This window comes from Protopterus annectens, chromosome 8.part0 (genome assembly GCF_019279795.1).
Source record: "Protopterus annectens isolate FY-2018-M chromosome 8.part0, PAN1.0, whole genome shotgun sequence".
NCBI lineage: Eukaryota > Metazoa > Chordata > Ceratodontiformes > Protopteridae > Protopterus > Protopterus annectens.
Genome location: NC_056741.1, coordinates 170,143,987 through 170,169,149, shown reverse-complemented (window position 1 = coordinate 170,169,149; position 25,163 = coordinate 170,143,987). Strand labels below are relative to the sequence as shown.

General features: G+C 42.5%; 1 protein-coding gene across 1 annotated transcript in view; it reads right to left on the bottom strand.

The window, feature by feature from the left end:
* The window catches only part of LOC122808690 (alpha-2-macroglobulin-like), a 1,814,690-nt gene that overhangs the window by 1,465,829 nt on the left and 323,698 nt on the right, over positions 1 to 25,163 (bottom strand). Inside the window, exon 9 of the mRNA XM_044079678.1 lies at positions 6,284 to 6,398. Within this exon, the coding sequence (XP_043935613.1) occupies positions 6,284 to 6,398 (115 nt within the window). The remainder of the gene's footprint in view (positions 1 to 6,283; positions 6,399 to 25,163) is intronic.

The window sequence follows — 25,163 nt, the reverse complement described above, 5'->3', positions numbered from 1 at the left end:
GTCCTGATCTACCATTGCGTCTCATTGATTGGCTAATTTTCTATTGGAAGCCAGAGAGTGGCATGTCTTTAGAGCCAGCTTTGATTTGCTGCATGAAATCAGCTTGGCCTTGTGTTTGATTGGTTTCAGATTGAAGGGATTTGGCATCACATTGTGCATGGTTATGGCTGCATCATATTTGAATGACTATTGAACCATGGCTCTATGATTAAAACTGATTGGTTCTTTTATGATTTTAGTCATAACAATTGGTTAATATCTGGCTGGAAAATGTAGAGTCATATTTCTTTTTGATTTGTTGACTAGAGATAATGTTTTATTGGTTTTCAACTCAAGGAAGTGCTTTCAATTTTCTTATGATTGGATCTTAGCTGTATTTTAGCATAATGATTGGTGGAAATGTTTAGGATCTGAAGAAGGCTACGGCCGAAAGCACTAATCCTTTTCGTAACCAGTGTTTGTTGTTTTTAACTTCGTTCTTGTTTTAATAAAACACATTTTTTCAGAGTTTTTTGCAAAGGGAGTCAGTGGTGGTATGTCCATTCTTCTACCATTTTAGAATCTTCTTTTATCATAAGATGAGTCTGGATCAGTACAGCTTCAGTGGATTTTTTTTCATTTAGAAGTTGCTGGAAGTAGATATGCCTTTGATGTCCTGTGGAGTGGTGAGTAGGTTGTTGCTGGCACCCCGTATGAAGAGTGTCTGAATATACTCTTTATCTTTCTGTCTTTGCCTTGCAATCTGATAAGAATTTCTTTGTGCCATATAATGAATCCCTCTCCATAAACCAGTAGAGTCCCTCTGATCCCTTGTTCTTTGCTATTGCAACTCCTCTATTGGACCCTTTGGTAATCAACCAGTATCCCTTCCTAGCCTGTTCTGTCTTTTCTATCTCACACTTTTTCCTGCACTTCTGCTTTCTTTTTATGACTTCCTGGAGTTGTGCGTTCCACAACCAGCTTTCCTTATGTGCCTCATTTCCATACCTGGCTAGGCTGCATATTTGCTCCGTAATCTTCACAGATGCTGTTTTGAGGCTCTACCATTCTTCTTCTACTCCAGCTATTTCTTCCTGTTTCTGAGGTGCTAAAGCCCTGAGTTGTTCATTGAACTCCTGTACATTATGTCTTCAGTGTCCATGTCTTCAACCTAGTCTCTGTTTAACTTATATCCTTATCTAACCACAGCTTTATAGTTGATTGTGGCAACCACTGGTTTATGCTGTGGGCTAGCTGTTTCACTGGGGATGACTTTGCAGTCATTGATCTGACCCCAGTGCCCTTTTTTATATCAGAAAGAAGTCTACCTGAGTTGCCTGTTGGCCCCTCTTGTATGTGAGCTTGTGGCTATCTCTCTTGCTGAATTATGTGTTGGCCACAATCAAACCATTTACCAGAGAGATGTCTAAATGCCATTTACTTCTTTATTCCTGTTGCCACACACATTTGGATGCAGGTAGTCCTCATATCCTGTTCTGTCTGTCCCAATATATGCATTCAGGACCCCCATTACCAACACCAACTCCTGCTGTCCTGCTTTATATAGTAAGTCCTGCAAATGTTGTCTAAATGTACTCTTCTACACAATCACAACTCCAATGTAGTGCATAGGCTGAGGTTATGAATACTGTCATATTATTACACTGAAGTCTGACTGACCTAAGTGTATCATTAATTTTATTGACATCTCTCACTGTCTTTTGAAGCCTTTTTTCACCACATGCCATATCTAGTCTGTCCTTCTGTTGAGCAGAAGACTTTGTATCCCAAGGCAAATGGCTTTGCTTTACTGCCTTTCCATTTTGTCTTCTGGATACATAGGATGTCCAGCCTCCTCCTTACCATTATGTCATCCACTTCCAAGCTACATCCTTTCAGTGAACATACACTGAGTGTAGCAATTCTTAGTTCATGCCTGGCAGGTTGATTGGTTTTATGTTCAGCATTTGCTCAACAGAGCTATCCCAGGTAACACAAGTTGAGCAACTGGACACCAGATGGCTAGTAGCTTATTGACCCAGGGCTGAAAGGCTTTATGGTGGGCTCTCACTGGCCAGTAGGAGCACATATACCCCTCCCACCATTAGCATGGGTCAATGACATAGATCGGAGTAGGCCAGTCCTCAACCCACTTATCAGCAGCTAATGCCCATGCCCATTTGCAGATATTAATCAACATGACCAAATCACCTAGAAACAATTTTTACAGAGATGAGGGGCTAGTCCTGATATGTTACAATCTGTGTTCTCCTATGTTAAAGATACTGTGCTCCAGAATCGATGTTCAAAAGGTTGGCCTGTGCAACTCTTTCTCCTATAGGTATCATCTTAGAGTCTGTACTGATGCCCACAACTCCATTCTTGGGTGAGTTTGAGAGGAAAACACACACATGTTTTGGGAGGGATGAGGAACCCCACAGCAACACTGGGAAAACATGCAGGCTCCATACAGGCACTGCTCAGAGATCAGGATTTTTCCTACTACCTTGTTCATGAGAGGTAAAGACTTTAACCATTATGCCAAATAGTCTTCAGTTTTTAAAATTACCTGTAAGGCCATTTACATTCCATGTTGATATTGATATATCAGTCATTATGATAAAAATATATTAGTTCCACCAGTAATACATGACAGTTCTTTTAATATTTGGCACATCAATCTCTTATTATGATTACTTATTCTCATGTCTGTTTGCATTGATGCATATTTTGATCAGCATGGAGAATAAATCTGCATATATTATTTTCTATACATTGCAATTTCTGAATCTTCTGGACTGAGCTTATATAATTCAGAAGTAGACTGTATTCTAATTTTGGAATTAGGGCATTTTTATATACAGCTGCACATGCTGTATGCACTGGGGGGGGGTGAAAGATTCAATAACAGATTTTGATTTGGAATAACATTTCAGTAATGATATTTACTTATGGGTGGTGCTTGACATTTACAGATTAATGCATAAAAACAATATATGCTACAATGAAAAATCTTCTCAAGAAATGTGAATATTATTGTTTCATCTGACTGTTCCTTATCCATTCTTCAGTACAAGAACTACATTACTACAGTCTACAGGTTTATGCTTGTTTGCAGATCAGCAAATGATGTGTTGACATTTGAAACTCAAGTTATCTACTTAACTTTCTCTATTCAGACCTTATTGTTGATAAACAGCTGTCCAATTATTGTAGGAGAGACAATATAAGAAGAGATTTTATTTCAGCAAAACAGCACAGAATCTTTAGTCTTATAAATAAGTGGAACCAGTGTGACTGGGCTAAGCACATTTTGGATTTAAGAGTTACGTTCAAGGCACTGTAATCAGTCATACAGATTGTCTGAGAATTTATTTAGTGTAAATGTCTGATTTATCTACAGAAATAATAGAATATATTTGCTTTAACTTCTTTAACTTCCAATTATACAATCTAGTAAATACATGTTGATATTGATCAGCACAAAAAAGCTGCTCCTTAATCCCTAATGTGAGCAGGTACTTCAAATAACCTTTTAGAGCCAGAATCTCCTCTGGACTATCATCCATACTTTTGAGACTCTTTATTGCTTCAAGACCAGTGCTATTCACTATTATATCTGCTCTCAGCAATGCAAAAGCTGTAGCAAAACTGACATTTGTAAATATTGTAGAAGTGGAAGACAAAGATACTATTCATACACAGTGACTGTACATAAATGATAGTTTAAACATTGAAATTATATCGTGCTGGTTTCTTTGAAATGCATTTTTGTATATCTCACATCACTTAGAATAGGGAAAGAACCATTTTATAACATCCTACAATATAGCTAGCTGTTCTTCTAACCATACCATTTAATAATTCTAACACCTCTGTGCAAGAATAACAATTGGTTCCTCCTTCATTTTTTTGAATTCTATATAAACTTGACAGAGTTGTCATTATAAACATGTATATTAACTGTTATTGCTTATATGATCTGTTCCCTAATTTAGATAGTTTACCTTGTGAAAGTTATATTATTTTGTTGTGTATAACATTTACTTCCTGCTAATTTCAGAACATTGTATGTTGTATATTTCGTTTTCATTTATATTGTAAACTAGGCATGTGATTGGTCATATTTGATCAGTGCCCAGCCCCAATAAACAATGTATCTAAAACAAAGAATGTAAAGTTCATCTTTAAAATAAGAGTGATGTCATGTATAGCAATGCTTCAGAAACTGTGCGTGTTTCATTAAGGGAATTAAAGTTGCTAGGTGTCATTGTGTGATCCAGCGCCAAGTTGCTAGGTATCATTGTGTGATCCAGTGCCAAGTTGCTAGGTGTTATTGTGCGACTCAGCCACCAGAGTCTGTCTGTATTAAAGCTTCATGAGGAAAGCATTTCATCTCTGTTTCTCATTAACTGTTCAACCTTTGCACTGTACATTCTTGAATGATATACATATAAATTAGATGTAACTGAGTTGAAACTGTCAAATAATGCATTAAAAATATATATGTGTAATGGATTTGGGTTCTGGACTTGACAGAAGTCAGAGAAAGTATTTCTTTTTCCAAGTTTTAATGATGTCAGAGTTGATCACATTAGCTACCGGGGGCATATAAATAACTATCAATAAAAGGTAGGCTCTTTTTTTATTTTCGCCCTCTTAACATGTCCTACAGCTGACAATCATTTACTCTGAATTTACACCTATTGCTCTATTAATTTCTAGTGTTTCCATACTATCTCTCCCAGGTGGGACCACAGTAGCAGTTTGGGAATGGAAAGTGGTTTAGAACAGAGCAGTGGCAGCATCCCATGTGGTATCCTGTGTTAGGGGATTTATTCCTGTACATTGCAACTGGCCACAGCTGGAGTGGTCGGCAGCATCCCATGTGGTGCCCTGTGTTAGGGGATTTTTTCTTGTACATTGTAATTGGCCACAGCTGGAGTGGTTGGCAGCATCCCATGTGATGTCCTGTGTTAGGGGATTTACTACTGTATGCTGTAATTGGTCACAGCTGCAGTGGCTGGCAGTAGCCCATGTGGTGTCCTGTGTTAGGGGATTTATTATTGTATGTTATAATTGGTCGCAGCTGGCAGCATCCCATGTGGTGTCCTGTGTTAGGGGATTTATTGTATGTTGTAACTGGTTACAGCTGGAGTGGCCGGCAGTATCCCATGTGGTGTCCTGTGCTAGGGGATTTCTTCCTGTACATTGTAATTAATCACAGCTGGAGTGGCCGGCAGCATCCCATGTGGTGGCCTGTGTTAGGGGATTTATTTTTGTATGTTGTAATTAGTCACAGCTGGAGCAGTCAGCAGCATCCCATGTGGTGTCCTGGGTTAGGGGATTTATTCCTGTACCTTGTAATTGGTCACAGCTGGAGTGGCCGGCAGCATCTCATGTGATGTCCTGTGTTAGGGGATGTATTCTTGTATGCTGTAAGTGGTCAAGGCTGCTGGCACATTATTCTTAATAGTGTCAGTTTTTTCCAACCTACCTTCACATCAAAAGTCCTAATGATAATCTGCTATATGATTACAGAATTATACCCATCACTAATATTGTGTCAAATCTCAGGTAGAAACCCCTCACTGCCAGAATGCTTATTAGACCTCTCAAATGTATGTCTTTTGGAAGTAGATCTCTATTTTCAGCATTGTGTTCCTATGTTCAGGCTTGATTTACTTCTTCACGTACTTTTGTAGATATTTAGTAAACAAGAAGCTGCACTATAATGCACCACACAGGTGGCATTAATATTTTAAAGAAAGTAGCCCCACATAGTAAATCTCAGATTTTCAGAAGCAAAAATAAATGATTTTGTGATGTATTTTTTAGTCCACAGATTTTTTTACTGCCTTTTAAACAATGTTCATAACTTCATGCAATTTTTATTGCCCTTTTTTTTAAACTTTGCTTTTGAATAATAGCCCACAACTGTAATAGATGTGGAAGGAGTTATGTGCTCTTTGGAATTCAAATGTAATGCTAATTAGATGTCCAGATTTTGGTTGGACCCTTTGTACATATTTTAAGTGTCTGCAGGTTGGGAGTTGGCAAAAAGCTGCCCTTTCTTACACCCCACACCTTTTCCTCCAATGCTTGAGCCATCAATTCAACTTTAGGCTTTCTTTTTTTCTCAGAGAAAGCATTTTTGGAGAACCGTGGTCATATTTAGACAGTGTTCAACTAGAAACCATTGTTATCTTTTGAGCAGTAAACAGTTTCTATCAGTAAATACTTCATCTATATTGTGCCACATTCATTTATTTTTGTCAGAAAGCCTTTTTAAAGGATGACTTACCAGTCCCTTCTTCAGTTATTCTAGCATGAGCTTTAATTTCCATATTAAATATTGGAGTCCTCAGGTGAAAATGATAAGTGGCAAAGACTTTGGAGAAGCATCCTTTGCCATCAGTCTGAAAAATAAATATGCATGACAAACTGAGACCCACTCCATATTCAGCCTCAGGAAATATTTGTTCAGTCAATTAGTAATGGTCATTTGTGCTCTCCATGTAACACACCTAAAGCAGAGTGTGTGTGTGTGTGTGTGTGTGTGTGTGTGTGTGTGTGTGTGTGTGTGTGTGTGTGTGTGCGCATGTGTGTGCGTGTGCGTGTGCGTGTGTGTGTGTGTGTGTGTGTGTGTGTGTGTGTGTGTGTTGCTGTTGTGTACTGCCAAAGTTAATAATGATTTGTGAATGCATCAGTATAAAATAGAGGATTATGATTGGGTCTTCTATAATGACCCACATATTATGCATTTGAGACATGAATGCCAAAAAATCACTTTGAGAATGAAGCTTGAAAGGTCTTGTCATTAGCAGCATAATATGTTTTAAAGCTTTCAAAGCTGGTAAAGCATTTAGTTGCATCAAACAGGCAGTAGCATATCTGAAAACATCTTTTCTAAGTTATTCTGGGCAAATACAAAAATAATGGTGGGGGTGGGGATCAAAATCAGGGACAGTATACCTAAAAAGTGAATAGAACAACAAGTATTTCATCAACATAAAATTAAACATTCTATGAGGAACAGGACAAAAATATATTTCACAATCGCGAGATTTTCTGAAAAATTAGTGTCAGTTGAAGGATGCAATAAGTTGCCTGGCAGGAAGTAAAACAGCTTTTAAAAGCTGGGAGCCACTTTGACCTGCCACACTTTTTGTTTATATGTATGACAAAGTCAAGGTCTTATAGCTTTTAAAGGTTATTTTACCCCCGTCACTTTTTTTTGTTGGCCAGCACTGTCCCTAGCTTAAGATCCAGTCATAACAATGCTTAAGGATGCATAACAAACTTTTGTTATGCACCACTAAGCGTTGTTAAAATTGGGTATTATGCAATGCAAATACATTACAAGATCTTTTTCCAGATATTAGAGTGTAATCACAGAACTCTATGCACTACAATGATATCAGACTTCTCTTAAAGGACAACAGTGTAATCAGAATGCTTTTGTCCTACAGGATGAATATCAGAGCCGACATACCGACATACCATTAATCAGTACAGATCATTCAAGTTCCACATAGACATTCTAGAATGGTGTTAAATGCTACAGCAAAAATAATAGCTTGTGTTGTAATTAATTTTTGTACAGTGTTACTATCAAAAATGGTGCTGTAGAGTAGCAATAATATCAATGTGTTATTTCAGTACAGTATGGCGAAACATATCTACGATTTTATAGTAACTAGCAAAGTTAAATTATTAATTTCTTTCTTAGTTTTCTTTGCATCTTTCTAGTGCTAGGAGTTACACCTCTGCAACCATTCATTCCTTCTAGGGGCAAGGACTTGCTGATTTCTTTCTTTCTTTTTATTGCATTAGCTTACCAGGATAGTCCAACTAGACAGAAAGCTACCCCTTTTCAGTGAAGGTCTGGAGAGAAAAGCTCCAGAAAAATTTAAAAATTACATAAATAACATAGTTAACAGAGGTATGCAAGTAATCAACAAATATACAAAATTTAAACAGTATCATTAACCAATAGTATCATCTTGTAATTACCTATAACACCTTTTCCCAGGGAGAAAAACGCTAGAAAATACATTGCATAAAGAATTTAATAAACAGAGACAAACAAGCAAGCAACAAGTATGCAACATTTAAACAGAATATCATCAATCATTAGCAGCAGCATCTAAAGAGCTTTGAAATTTGGAAATTAACTTGGTAGATGATGTGAAAGGAAGGAAAATGGAGGATAGGTATTAAGAGGTGAGAAAGAAGATTTTAGGATAAGTAGAAGGAAGAAGATAAAGAGGCAGAGGATGAGGAGGAGATTTTGAACTGATAACTAAGAGTAAAGTGCTTGGAAAGAACAGGAGAAAGTAAGCGGCAGGTAATTTATCATATTGAAGTTGTGTGTGTACAGAGACAGGTATCTTTTTGATGTTCTCTTGTTTGTGCCAGAAAAGAGTTGGTGTTTACTGTGTTTTTTAGAGTATGAGTAAGGGATTTCCAAATTTTGGCCAAGAAAGAGAAGAACAAAGAGCTATCAACTGAGTCATTAGCTTTTGTAACAATTAATAAAGTTGTCAGTGGATCTCAGTCATCCACTTGGGTTATAGAGTTGGAGAATATTTTTAAAATTAGGCTATTTGCCTGGATAGTAGATGAGTTTATGGTAAGTGACTACTTAAGAAATGTAAGGTAAAGCTTTAGTTGTAACCACTGAAGTGTTTTAAAGCTACACAATCCCCGGGATTCATGAAGCTCGGCGCAAGGCCGGCGTAAGGGCTGCGCCGGCGGTGCAGTGAATAGCTGGCGTAGTAGCGCCATATGCATAGTAATGAGAGTGCGCCGCAACCACAGACACGTGCGTAGTGTACGTGAGCGAGCCCAAGTAGGATGCGTCCGGAGGCGTGGCCAAGCCGGCAGGCGGTGAGCAACCTAATGTGCTGACTGCCACGGTCCGCCCATAATAGTAATGGCAGCAGCCAGGGCCCGTGCAGAATGAAACGCACGTAGAGTATGCAACATAGTACCCGTCCCAACTAAACGGAGAAGCAAATACAACCCACGAAGCCCTAAGTGTACCCATCCAAGGAGCAAAGGATACGCTTAAGACCGCGTTTGTCCCGGAATGCACCGTCAGTGGTCATACCCAGAGAAGGTGTACCGCAGCATGTCAGCGCGCTGCACCGACATAGGAGTAGCGACTAAGGTTACCACCTGTCACACTTTGCGAGGGGCAGTCCCTCTATGGGCGGTTGTGTCCCGATAAAAAATATTAAAAATGGCAAATGTGCTAAGATTGTAGGACATAATGATATCCCATATTTAATGTAATGGTTGCATGAATTGGTTATTTCTGTAACTGAAATACCTCAATGTCACAAGAAACAGAATAAGCAACCAAACTGCCACAACAATAAGCTTTTATTTAGGCAAACAAGTGAAGTTCTATGCTATATAGTGACCGTGTGTATGTGTTGGCCTGTAAAATCAGATGTGAGTCCCGAAAATATCCCACCTTGGCAACTGGAAAAGGTGGCAACCCCAGTAGCGACATGGGCATGGTCACCAGGGTTACCAGCTGTCCCAATTTGCCATGGACAGTCCCTCATTGGACAGTTGTGTCCCGGCAAAAATCGAAAAACTGGCAAATGACCTGAGATTCCCTGCCAAAAATATTCCCGCAATATACCTGTAATAGTAGCATAAAACATATATTTTGTATATGAAACACATACATGGCATAAGAAACTGAATAAGGAACCCAAATGCTAACAGAATAAGCGTATAGTATGGCAAACAAGTGAAGTTCTGTCAACTCCACTTGCCGTGGGTATGTGTTGTCCTGCAAAATCAGATGTTTCCACAAAACATGTCCCACTATGGGCATTGGAAAAGGTGTCAACCATAATGGTCACAAGCAGTAGTGAGAGTACATAGCCGGGTAGCTGTGTCGACACAACAACAGGAAGGAACCAAGATACCCTAAACACAGGCAAACATGTGCATAGCAACATATCCCACACCCAGCAACGTGTCTGTCGCATACACAGGATGGCGTATGTTTAAGTGTAATATCCAGAAGCAGAACCCATGCATGCAGATGTAATACACAATAGGCTCATTGTAGCATGTAAGTCCCACCCATGTACACCTGTGCACCCAAACCAGCTAGCATCCTTGTGCAGCTATACACCTACACACAATGTGCATACCTGAAATGTGGTAAGAAGTATGTGTTAGGCAGTGCCACGCGGGCAAATACGTACCCCACATGTCACCAACCCACCCCAGGTACAGATATGGAAATGGCTGCATGTGAATGTGTGCAGAATGTGTACATCCCGCATGTGGTATGTACCCGTCCAAACCATATAGGTTTGCACACGCCACGGTGCACATAACTGTACACATGTGGACAAGTCGTGTTGTTGAACTACCGCATCGATGATTAGCTATGCAGAGAAGTCAAACACATATAGCGGAACATGTGCCTACCAAACAGGACGTCCTAACAGGGTGCTACAGGCAAAGAAGGGGAAGGTGGGACATCACATGTGGAGAGTAGCATTGCCGGACGGCCAAATACACACGGTCAAGGTAAAGGACGGAACAACATGCATATGGCCGGATGGATGTTGTTAGACAAATATATATAGAAACACACAGGAAGTGCCAGTTTAGAATCAAAATACTATATAATGCATTGAATTGTACCGTACAGTATGGCAGTAGAAATGATCATGCATGTAATTGGTGAAGCTAAGCTGTAGTGTGATCGAATTCTGACCCTGGCAGTAACCAGTACAGCAGGCTTATGTCTCTCAGCATTAATTATCTGCTGGGTTACAGAAAATGAATGTATGTACATGCATAACATCACCCCTTCCCCTGAGGAGGATGGCCTTGTGAGCACTATCGAAGATAAGAGTACAACTCCTTACCAGAGAGACAAAGGAACGTAGTAAGAAATGAACTGACTACTGTATCGGAACAGTCCAAGGTCCTTGAAACAGCTACAATCACAGAAGGACACTGTAATTGACCAGGTGCCTTGCAAGGCTGTGTTATTCTCATGGGAAAACATTTTAAAAGCACGACCTCAGCACCCACGTATGTATAGACTATTGCGGACCATAGTGATGGAAATGCCCTGTGACCGACCACGCCAGTAAGGTGGGCAAAAGCTGATTGTAAACACTATATAAAGAAATTGCTTACTGTATAGAGTCAGACAAAACTCTCATACTTGGACTGTATATTATATTGCCTGCCTGTGTACACTACTAAAACGTTGTGAACCCGAGCTTCCTGTGTTATTGACTGTCACTTAGAAAAGCCTACTGATCACTACAGTCTGGTTTTAACAACTTATTTGACATTGTGGTCCTTCTTAGCCGGAATTCCCTTGGTAAGCTACAGGTCAGAGTGCATGGGTGGTTAGACATCTGCGCAGGAGAATTTGCCTAAATGGTTCTTCTTGAATGAAAAGACCTCCGACTGAATTGTTGTGTGTAAAGAGGCTGTCCACTGTCTGATCTGTGGCTGAAAAGCGGAAAACTGGATCCCAAGAAGAAAACGTGCGGTCATAAACAGGAGGCTCAGGTAAGGAGGGTTTGTCTCTTTGTGTCTATTGTAGATCAGGGACCAGACTACATTGTATTTCTGTTAACAGTTGTGATAGCAGGTCGAAGACCAATCCAAATAGTGTTAAATCTGGACATAGATCAGGGGAACACAGAGTAGAGTAAATAGTCATTGTAGACACTACAGTGGATACAGGGAAGGAGATACCACGTGGTACGAGAGAAGGGTACGTAACAGTCGTGTAGAGGATATGCGAGATTAGTGCACAAACAGATCATGTGATCCGCGTTTGACGGGTGACGTGAAGTATATGCAATCGCAGAGAGCACATAATGTGAGATATTCTGCAAAATGGAGTAATAAATATGTCATTGATGGTATATTACACAAAATATCGTTACTGAAACATTGGAATCTCTGAAAATGTGATGCAGATGTTCTAGGGTAACCACCTGTCCCACCCTGTGAGGGACAGTCCCTCTTTGGCCAGTCGTGTCCTGCAAACAAACCGAACAAATGGCAAATGTCCTGATATCTCAGGACAAACATTTCTCAGATATCTTTTCAAATGGTAGCATAAAACAGTAATTTTGTATCTGGAACCACACAATATCATAATAAACAGAATAAGTAACTGAAATGCTACAAGAATTGGTAACTCTCCTGGCAAAAAGTGAATTCCTGTCCTATGTACTGGCCGTGGGTATGTTTTTCCCTGGCAAATTACACGTTCCAAACACCAATGTCCCACATTGTGCATTTGCAAAGGTGGCAGCCCTAAGATGTGCAGGCGACAAAACAGCGACAATTGGGTATCCGTCAAGCACATAGGTGGATTGAGGTAGTGAACCGAAGGGAACAGAACACTAAAAATGCGAAAGCATCATACGTACACAGAGAAGATCATAATACAGTAGTAGCGACAGCCCCCACCACCTACCACCTCCGATACCACATCCAGGATATGAAGCGGGAGGGCAGGCTAGTCCCCACACGTTACCCTGTGGCAACAGAGGTATCACAACGACCAAATGTAACAGAAGCTATTGAAACCACATCCCGAACTCGTAACATACCTAGGGACACTCGAGTAAGAAGACAGTCACTAGAACAGAGTGAGGATATCTGTCAATTAATTGAAGTACCGAACCCTCATGCAGGACAGGAAGGCCAGGACCCAACTCCCTTAGTGTATAGACCGTGGACACCAGAAGATATCTGTAAAGTCACAGAGGGAATTCCCCATCTACAAAGTAATCGCTATTCACCATGCAATACCCCTGTATCTTCTGATTGGAAAACAAAGGGGGAATGGCGGATGGTACAGGATTTACAAGCTGTAAATCATGGAATAATACCTAGGGTACCGATGGTGCCAGACCCACACACAATATTGAATGCTATGAACACGCCACAGAAGTATCTAACCATGGTACATATAAGCTATGCTTCCTTTGCAATACCTATACATCCAGATAGTCCGTATTGCTTTGCATTTACATTCAGGGTAACAGATACAGCCATACCCGGCTATCGCAGGGATACTGTGAAAGTACAACGGCATTCCCACAGGAGATGGCTAGCTACATTCCGGTGTTTACTCCACCCGGGGCCAGTCAAGTTCTACTTTATGTGGATGATATTCTGCTTGCGGCCCCTACCCAGCAGCAATGTATGGAAGATACAATAGCATTATTGAGATATTCAGCAGAACAGGGACATAAATTAAGCAAGCATCAATTGCAACTACAGAGAATACAGGTCAAGTACCTGTGACATGTGGTATCCAAGGAGGGTAGAACATTACATGACGATAGGAAGGTAGCAATTTCACAAGCACCCAAGCCAACTACCAAGAAGGGAATGAAGTCCTTTCTGGGCCGACTAACATTTGTCAAAGCTGGTTACCAAACAATGCTTTGGAATCCGCCTATTGTCTGCCTTAATCTTTAATACACCTATGGCAGCACAACATATACTACACTGGATTCCAGTAGCAGAAACAGCTTTCTGCAGACTAAAATGATTGATAGCTTCAACATCTGTATTAGGTCTTCCGAATAGTCATAACACATGTTGTCAGACTGTAGATTGTAAGCGGAGATATATGACGTCAGTCTTGATGCAACAGCATGGAAGTAAGCAACGCTCCATAGCTTACTACTCATTGCAGTTGGACACTGTGGCATGGTCAGTGCCACATTGTGTACAGGCAGTTGTTGTAGCACCCATGGCAGTACAGGCCCCGGCCTTAATGTTATTATTCCACCCTCTCACTGTGAGAATGTCTCATGCAGTTGCGATCATTCTGCTGCAAGAGAAGATAGCATTCCTGACCCGTGCTAGACATTTGTCTTGTTTGACCATACCACTGAGTCAACCTCATATGGTGATTGAACGTTGTACAACATTAAACCTATCAACATCACGTCCGACACCTGTGTATGGCACACCACACAGTTGCCTATATGAAATGGATGAAATAACTCCACACAGACATGATATCACTGATATACCCTTAGATGATGCAGAGGTGACAGTTTATGTGTATGGATCATGTAGACAGAGTCCTACAGGAACGAATCAAGTAGGTTATGCAGTAGTTATTGATAATGGAATTGTAGACGCCCAACCCCTGCAGCATAACGTGTCTGCTCAAGCAGCAGAATAGATAGCTTTAACACGTGCTTGTACTCTAGCGAAAAACTGATGTGTGGACATTTATACCGATAGTCAGTATGTTGTCTGTACAGTGCATGTTTATGAGCAGCGGTGGAAGAATAGGGGAATGATAACATCCACCAGTAAACCGATTAATCATGCGCAATTGATCTTGAATGCATTAGATTCCATTCAGTTACCCACTAAAGTAGCTAATTGTAAATGTGCAGGTTATAGAAAGCAACAGGATAACAGTAGGAAAGGTAAGGCATGAGCTGATGCAGCTGCAAAACAAGCAGCCTCACAGTTGGAAAGTGTCTGTTTGAATGAGGAATGACAATCCTCAGACATTCTAGATGTAGAAATGTTACAAACAATGCAAACATCAACTACGAAAGCAGAAAAGCCGATGTGGGTATGACGAGGAGCAATCCTTGAAGACAGACTGCACATATCCACAGTGAGAAAGCCAATATTAATGTCTAATGTATTCAGATATGTGGCTTTGTGGAGCCATGGGTAGAGCCATGTCTCAACAGGGGGGATGGTACAGTTGGTTAACAGAATACCCCTAACATACGGAATTAGGAACCACATACAAACATCATGAGCAGCGTGTCACATTTGCAGTAGACATCATGCACAGGGAGCATTTAAACCGAAGGGAGTGAGTTTACCTACACCACCATAACCGTTCCGTACTATTTGTATGGAGTTCATACATCTGAATAAATGTGAAGGGAAGAAATACTGTTTAGTGATCACACATATATATATAATCAAAATGGGTAGAAGCATTCCCAACCATGAATCCGGATGCAGCAGCAGTGGCAAAGGTGCCAGTAAAATAAAGTACCCCTAGATCTGGCATACTGTAAAGAAGCTACAGTGACAATAGAACACATTTAGTGAACCAGACAATCACGCAACCTGGGGGATTAACTTGTATTTCCATGAATGTAAATTGCATGTACAACCCACAGTCAGCATGACTGCTGGTGCGGTACAATGGGATCCCGAGAAATAAGTAGAGGAGGTTGGTGGGTGACACCCAGACGAGTTACATATGCTGTCGACCTCTAGCATTGCTGAGCATGACAACAGTTCCAAATGTAAAGTGTTGCACCCACTTCGAAGTAGTATGTGGAATGGCATATTATGTGCCAGAGTGGAAAGCTGTCATGCCTGCAGAGCCGGAGGTCGATGGCTCATTAGCAGGTGACATGAGAGGATTGTTAACCAATAACACTGTTTTGCAGTTAAAGTCTTTTACAGATAAAGAGCAAGCCGGACGCATAGCTGAGACCAGTATCCTGTGTGTACGTCACTGTTATCCAAAGAACATAATTGCCAAGTGGAATGTGTGAAGGTCTGTACCAGCTACTGTTGGCAACGCCTACTGCAGTAAAGTTTGCAGAGAGGTCGTCCTGGGTTCACCTCACAGTTTTCAAACCGGTAAAGGATATCAAGTCTGATTTACATCTTGTAGCTGATATACCACAGAGCCTGAATCACCCAGGCCAGACTGTATAACAATACAAAGCAACCCCAAAGACATTTTGTTTACTGTCCTAATGATTATACACCTATTAACCATGTTTGTGTTTACTTTACATTTGCTGGGACCTTACCTGCATATAACTACACGGATACAAATAGTGATACGTGATGAACTGGCCACAGAGTGGCTTCCACACTTCAACACATACCTAGGCATGACGCATGTGCATGTACAGACTATGAACATTTTAAATTGCTGTGTTTGTACTGCCATACCTACATCATATGGAGGACTTCCGATGTATGTTGTCCCCTTGGGGATAGATTGAGACTTGTGAATATGTACACTTTGATACAGGTTCTGTGAGATCACAGGACAATGTTGCACTGTACCTACCTGTTACACAAAAAGTAATTGTATGTTGTGATAAACATGATACAGTTCAAGTTGGTGGGAGTATTTGTAACATAACTGTGTCTTACAAATGTCATATAACAGCCAAAGATCACAGTACTACTTGTAGCACCATTCATTATCTGTATTGAAGCTTCATGAGAATAACGTGGAAGGATGTGCAGAAACATCCTGAATTGTTTAAACAGTCCTCTGTTATAGACAGGAAAATGTTACATGCAGAGGTAACCTGCATCAGTAGTAAAGTAGAATATTGTTATGTTGTTTGTGGGATAAAAGCATATCAATGGTTACCTGAGAATTGGTCCGGCAGTTGTTATTTGGGTTATCTGGCTCCAGTCACATGACATACTGCACAATTGCCTCTGGGTACGAAATGAACTATAACACATATAGCTAGAAGAACCGGGAACACAGTCGAGAAACCTACTAATCCAGTGGGTGAAATGGAAGCTGTTCTGAAACTCCAGTCTTCTGCAAGAGATAAAGGTATATCGATTCATATGGACATGAGTGACAGCATCATAACCTGGGCTGGAACACTCCCAGCTTGTGGAGTAGTGAAATCAATCGGGGAACAGAGGAAGTTGTCAAAACCTGTCGGAGGACTGATCAATGTGACTTTCCGCTCTTGAACTTGTGACTGATGAACTGGATGCAATGAGAACTGTTGTGTCACAAAATGTAATAGCGCACGACTGCACCCTGGCGCAGAATTGGTACGCCGCTTATTAAAGAAGACCGCTGTGTCCAAGTACCACATAAAAAGACCGAAATCAACGCCCACCTAGAGGTAATACAGCAGGTGTCATCCATGGCGGAACCAGGCCCAAACCCACTGATGAACCATTTCCACAAACCATTTGGTGGATGGGGTGCAGTCATACTGAATATCATGATTGCCATTTGTGTTGTTCTGCTCATATTGGGAGCATGTGTCTGTTATGGATACTTTGCATGTAAGTATTAGTCAGGGACTCTGTCGACGTATCTGTACCCGAGACTATGTATCAAGACCTGTAGTGGTATTTGTCAATACAAAATGCAATCCTTCTTGAAATGTACAACACATTACTTGCCTAGTTAAACGTTCCAGAGAGGAAGAGGCTAGGGAATGAAATAATGTTGTATATGTTTCTGGATAGAATAGAAGCAATCAAAGGAGGGACAATGTTAGCAAAATACATATTTAAACATATATATGACGTGCTACTTTAGAAGCAAATAGTGTATAATGCATATTATTCTATCTTACAATATGGCAGTAGAGCTTATCATGCATGTAATTGCCTGTAGTGTAGCTGCAGTGTGATTGAACCCTGACCCTGGCAGTAACCAGTGCAGCAGGTGTATGTCATTCAGCATTAGTCATCTGCTCGGTTAGAGAATAATAAATGTATGTACAGGTATATCTGTCATCCTTCCACTGAGGAGGATGGGCTTGTGAGCTCTATCTAACACAGAGTACAGCTGCTCACCAGAGAGACAAAGGAACCTAGTAGGAAATGAAGTGACGACCGGATCTGAACAGTGTTGGAACCGTGACAGAGCAAAATTTACCGAAGTACATACTAATTGACTATGTGGCTCGCAAGGCTGTGCTATCCTCATGGGAAAACATTTAATAAGCATTACCTTAGCACTGTTGTAGGAATACAATATTGTGGACTATAGTGATGTAAATGCCCTGTGACTGACCACATCATTAATGTGTGCAAAAGATGATTGTAAACACAATACTCACACAGCTGTAACATGTATAGAGTAAAGGAAAACTTTGTTAATCTCAGCTTCCTGTGTCATTGACTGTCATTTTGAAAAGACGAATGAGTGTTACAGTTTGATTTAAACAACGTAATTGACAGATGTGTATGTTCTAGCATGGGAATAGGTCAAGCCAACCATCACAATGTCCATGTGTACCACATACAAACAGCCAGTAACACGCAGTAGTAGTGCATGAAGGCATACACGACTGTGGGAATAGTACAGGACATATGGCACATGCCAAGTGCAGATGCATGACACAAACCCCAGGATGGGTGTCCCTGCAAAGAGGAACATGTGCCAACCACACCTCCCACAGATGTACCGGCAATAAAAACACATGCCAAACACACAGAAACACTACCGTCCAACACACGACTGCAACGGAGCCTGGTCAGACACCAACATAAAGCATGCACAAACAGGGACTTGTGTAATATTTGCCTTAACACCCCCCATAGGCCAAAGAAGAATAGAATGGACATATGCATGTAATGTTGTGAAGGATGTGTGGTAGTCCTCAGTATCACAGTGTTAGGGACACAGATACACTGTCATCAACTGTGACGTATGTGCACTGTAGACAGCATACCTGCAAGTAATACAGAGGACAATCATGTGCCACAGAAATATACACTGGAGAAAGAGGATAGGGGATAGACAAGTGTAAATGTGACAAACTATGAATATAGGTTCATATGTCCATAGGTACAGGGTAGGCCATTGTCCCAGGTTCAGCCATAACCCTACACCATAGGTAGGATGACTTTGCCAACCTTCTGTGCTTCAGATAAAATACTCATGATATTGCTGTGCCTCCGTCAAGCAGTGATAATGATGTAATCCCTGGCCTATACCTGCAATTTTCCATCCAATGGACAACATACCCGTGAACAAGGCTAGGAAGGATCTCTGTCTCACATGTACTGTGATGTAGATCCACAGCATTGTGAGTGTCTGGTTGATATATGTGTCACTCAAACACATCCCATTAATGACCGTGACAAGGTTCATGTCACCTGCCCCTGTGGTTCTGAGGGATGCAGATACAGTAGGTGAAGCATACACATGACATATGGGTTGACATGGCCTCGTATGTCAGGCACAGGTCAACACTAAACAACAGGTATGTGACTTAATGGGGCAGGGGTCCTACAAGTGGGGCAGCATTACACAAAACAATGTCATCCTGCATCTGTACGACAATTAACCTATGAGGCCTTCCCAGCTGCTGTAGGTGTATGGTCAGATACAGTCTGAATGGGGTAATGTAGTAAATCATAGGTGTAACACGTAATGGGTACAAGGAGACAATGACCTAGCCTGATGTAGATGTGAATCCCTGCACAAACAGGTGGGCAATGTAGAAGTCCCACAGAACCACGATAGCAATGTGTGTGTTGAACGAATGGTGACCGACAAACTCTGTCCCCTGATCCCTGGTAATCACCCCTGTGCTCAGTGGACAGCCACCTATATGCTGGACAAGGGTGACCTAGTACTTCTCCACAGGTATGATGTTGCATTACTTAGCATTTAGCTGTGGGACATGTCCCTGACAGCAGATATGCATATCTGGGAGGCCCCTTCGAAGGATATCTGTGTCAGATGTCCGTCCCACTATGGCACCTGTTTTGCAGTCATCTACAAACAATGTTGCCCATAACACCCCTGTGTGTGCCTGTACCATGGAAATGTAGATGTATGACAGGAGTGGACCCAGGGAAGGGCCCCATGGGACACCAATTGCGACCGGCAGTAGGTCTGACATGCTGCCATCAACTATGACCGTGTGGGTTGTGTCACATAGACAGTTTACAACACATTCTGTGATGTACGTGTTCACATCCCAGCCAATGGGTTTATCAACGATACCTGAGGGGGGTAATGTGATGAAGGCCTTTGCCAGGTCGAGGTAGGCTGTATGGACTGCAAGACCCCCATCCATGGCCTCGGTGACTGTCCCGAAAATGTCAACCATGCTTTAAAGGCATGAACCACCCCTGAACAAGACAAACCGTGTTGGATGCAAAGTATGTATGTCCCCTATGCGTTCATGTACGAGCCGCAGTATGATCCCTCCCCATGTCTTTGCAGATAGGTCTCCTCATGGTAATGGGACAGTAATAACCAGGCTCAGTGGAGGCATTGGCCCTGTGACGTGGGACTACAGTTGCCATGCGATACAACCTGGGTACGTTACCTGAGGTGAGGCTACAAAGAAATAGCTGTCCTAACTGTGGGTCTAATTCCTCAATGAGATAGTGGAGTACACAGTCGGGTCACCAGCTGGCCTCATGGATGCTATGTCCACTACCCTGGAGAGAGCATGTCCCACCTGTGTGTCACAGAACATTTGGTGACCACAAACCGCTGGTACAGACATCTCCTCATGTGTGGGGGAGGGAGATGTCCTCACTGGACTTGTCAGCCCGTATGTTGGCAATGTGTGTATGTTGAGTAAACTCCACCTCTTTGTGAACCCAGTCAGAGCATATGTGGGAGTGACCTCCCAGGTGTCGAGCATAGCAACTGAAGGTGGTATGATTGCCAGCCAGGTCCATGTAGGTATATCTGTGGAATGTGCCCTGGACCATGGCATGACAGTGTGTAACTCTACACATATGATGACCAAGGGTGTCATACCTCACAAGGTGTCTGCTCCACCTTGTAGTAGCCACCTCCTCGTGTTGTACAGCCTGTGTATGGCTGGGGTACACCACACTGGATGCTTGGCATTGGTACAATGAACCACAGTTGGGTAAGTGAATGCCTGGTTCATGCAGTCCTGTAGGTACTGGTAGATGGCAAATGTGATTGATGCAGTGGCTGCAGTACTGTCGACCAGTGGCTCAGGGTCCTTAAAGGAGACCACAGTAGTGTGCAGAATTGTGAAGTCTTCCTCTGAGCAAGCAATGTGTATGGCAACTGGCAACACTCACAGCAACGGATGCCAATAGCAGAAGCCAATGTCCAAATAACATAGATTAACTTCTGCATGACAATATGTCTTATCATACATGTATTGACACGTGTCTGCTAATTACAATTGCAAATGGCTGGTAAGACTGGTCTAAAGTTCCCGTGATGTACACAGTCTGGAGGTGTTTTTCCGACAATAAAGTGGCGATACCTCCCAACCGTGACCTCTGGGTATTAATTAAAGTGGTTGTTCACCTGCAACATTGGATGTACACCATTGGGTTCTGGTGTCGGAAAACATGGTTCCTGTAGCACTACACAGTATGGGTAGTCAAGCAGACATCCGCGAATGTTGAACACACAGCATCAGTGAAACCCACTGGCCACAAAGACACAGTCCGACAAGCTCTACACTTTACATATGCACAGTGGTGTCCATTGTAGGACCCAAAAATTGTCTAAAGGACAGCGTGCCGGCTTATTTCATCACCTACGTGAACTCATTGTCGTCACCACGTCACAGGTACACATATGCACCGCAAGCGTGTTTAATGTTGATGATAGCTGTCCATGAAAAGCAACACATATGCACAGAAATACCCAGGGTACCAGGTCCATAGAACTGCGTCCACATCACAGTCCCGCACACATGAAGGATGTGTAATGGGTACTGTCGACTGTTGCAGTCAAGGGATTCTGGGTATGTAGACTCTGGGCTCGGTGTTGTTTCGCAGGCAATCCTTTGTCCCGCCCCGTGGGAGGGATGTGTGCGTAGCACCTGCCTTACTCCGCTAATAATGCAAACCATCCACCGGAGAATGCTAAATGCAGGTGTGAAATGTGTACAGCCCTATACTAGTGTCCAGTAGGCAATTCTCATGGATGGACAACCGTACGGCCAAGATGGCACCCACAACTGCAGACCCGGGGAAATTACTCAGCCGCGGTAAGGCATAACACAGGAAATACACATAGGGACTACAGTTGACATTCCACATACAAAGTTTGACCACCGTGCCAACACCGGCGTACACAGCACTCAATCTGCCAGCGACAGAATGAGGAGCACCCGCTACCATACAGCGGAACAGATGTGCGACCTGTGGAACACATACTAATGGCACACCCACAACGTCAAGTAGGATATGTAAACTATGGCGTACCCACCTACGACGTCAACATGGTTAAATGAATACATAGGTGATCAACATGTTCTGGTGGTGTTATGTTGAAAATACAGTGACGGATATGTCCTATTGGGATGTCTGAGGTTTATATGAAGCAGTTGCTAACCAGCATCTTTGGATGTATGACATTTGTTCACAGTACTAAACACCTGGTTACGTAGCACCATGTAGAATGGGTAGTCCAACAGACATCCGCGATTGGGGAACATACAGCAGCAGTGAAAAGCACTGGCCAGTTGGACACAGTCAAGCAACATCTAACTTGACATATGCACATTGCTGTCCATTGAAGGACCCAAAAATACATTGTCACAGAACCCACTCCAGGCGTGTCCGAACAACACACGATGATATAGCCGTGACTACGGCACAGTTAGACATATGCACCACCAGCGTGTTAAGGTTGCTGACAAGAGTCCATGAAATGCAGGACATCTGAACATAAATACCCAGATCGACGTGTCCATACATGTGAGTCCACATCCCAATCCCGCACGCATGAAGGATGTGTAATGGGTACTGTCGAGGGTTGCAGCCATGGGATTTTGGGTATGCATAAATGGGGCTCTGTGTTGTGTGGCAGATAATCCGTTGTCCCGCCCCGTGGGAGGGATGTGCGTAGTACCTGCCTTACTCCCGAATAATGCAAAGCATCCACCGGAGAATGCTAAATGCAGGCGTGAAAAGTGTACAGCCCTATACCACTGTCCAGTAGGCAATTCACATGGATGGACAAGCGTATGAACAAGAACGCCCGTAACTGCAAACCCGGTGGAATTACACAGCCGCAGTAAGGCATTACACAGGTAATACACATAGGGACTACACTTGGAATTCCCCATACAAATAACACAGAGACCCAGATGAGAATGTCCAAAGCAAAACTGAGGTAGTGTAGAAACGACCGGTGACCACTCAGAGCCCACCAGGAATTAAATGCAGTCAGCATAGTTTATTGCAGCACTTTTCGTCTGCTTCATAAGCAGACTTCTTCAGAATACATACAATGCAGTTAAATGTACTACATTTAAAACCCGTAATTGGCCAGTAAATAAGATGTGCTACGTATTCATTAAATGCCTTAAAGGCGAACAAGCTAAAAAGTCTACTCGGGTCACAGATTGCACACAGTGAGTAAATCAGACATTGCTTCAACATGTACAGTCTTCCGCGAAAATAATACTATATGTATTAATATGACAGAAGACCCAACATAATGTTTACCAAGTGTCTGAGTGTATACGTTACATATATATGTTCTAGGGATTGTGCCAATACATTAAGAGAAGTAGAGACACCTAGTAATCTAAATGAACCCTAATATATAGAGATAAACACTATGAGTATGACTAATGTAAAATATGTCAATGGAATGTAAAGATTACAAACGTGGTAATGTAACTATTCATTTACAAGTTTAGTTGAATAAAGCAATTCAGACATCCTTGTCAAAATACTAAAACAAGGCCAGCCAGGTGCTCTGTCTCACATGAACCGGGATGTTGTTCCACAGCATAGTGAGTGTCTGGGTGATGAATGTGTCCCACCAGCACATTCTATTAATGACAGTGCCAAGGTGTATGTCACCTGCCCTTGTGATTCTGAGGGATCTAGATACTTTAGGTGAAGCATAGTCATCAAATCCGGGTTCGAACTGGCCTTGGATGCCAGGCACAGGTCACCTCTGGGCAAGTGGTATGCGACGGAATAGGGATGGAACCCTTTCAGTTGGTCAGCATAACACATATTCCTGAGACCCTGCATCCATTTGTGGATGAACTGTCGGGGCCTTTCCAGCTGCTGCAGGTGTTGGGTCACAGACATTCTGAACGGGGCAGTGTACTCAATCATAGGTGTAACACGTAATGAGTACAAGGAGACAATGACCTACCCTGATCTACATGTGAATCCCTGCACAAACAGGTGGGCAATGTAGAAGTCCCAACGAACCACGATAGCAACGTGTGTGTTGAACGAATGGTGACCGACAACTCCTGTCCCCTGATCCCTGGTAATCAACCCTGCGCGCAGTGGACTGCCACCCATATGTTGGACAGGGTGTCCTAGTACTCCTCGACAGATATGATGTTGCATTACCTTGCATTTAGCTGTAGGCCATGTCCCTGACAGCAGATATGCATATCTGGGAGGCCCTTTGAAGGATATCCATGTCAGATGTCCGTCCCACTATGGCACCCGTTTGCAGTCATCTACAAACAATGTCGCCCATAACACCCCTGTGTGCCTGTACTGTGGAAATGTAGATGTATAAGAGGAGTGGACCCAGGAAGAGCCCTGTGGGACACCGCCTCACGACAGGCAGTAGGTCCGACATCCTGCCAGTAACCATGACCAGGTGGCCTGCGTCACATACCCAGTTTACAACCCATCCTGCGATGTCCGTGTTCACATCCAAGACGATGGGTTTATCAATGATACCTGAGGGGGGTGATGTGTTGAAGGCCTTTGCTAGGTCGAGGTAGGCTGTATGGACTGCAGGACCCCATCAATGGCCTTGGTGACTGTCGCAAAAACGTCAACCATGCTTTAAATGCCTGAACCGCCCCTGACCAAGCCAAACTGTGTTGGATGCAATGTATGCAGGTCCCCTATGCCTTCATCTACGAGCCGCAGTATGATCCCTTCCCATGTCTTTGCAGATAGGTCTCCTCATGGTAATGGGACAGTAATAACCAGGGTCAGTGGAGGCATTGGCCCTGTGACGTGGAACCACAGTCGCCGTGCGACACAACCCGGGTACATTACCCGAGGTGAGGCTACAAAGAAACAGCTGTCCTAACTGCGGGTGTAATCTGTCAATGAGATCGTGGAGTACACAGTCGGGTCACCAACTGGTCCCATGGATGCTATGTTCACTACCCTGGAGAGAGGATGTCCCACCCGTGCATCACAGAACATTTGGGGACCACAAACCGCCAGTACGGACATCTTGTCATGTGGGGGGGGGTGAGTAGATGTCCTCACTGAACCTGTCAGCCCGTATTTTGGGAATGTGTGTATGTTGAGTAAACTCCACATCATCGTGAACCCAGTCAGAGCATATGTGGGAGTGACCTGGCAGGTGTCCAGCATAGCAAATGAAGGCTGTATGATTGTCAGCCAGGTTCATGTAGATATATCTGTTTTGAAAACCCCCTTGGATTTTTCATGGGAAAAAG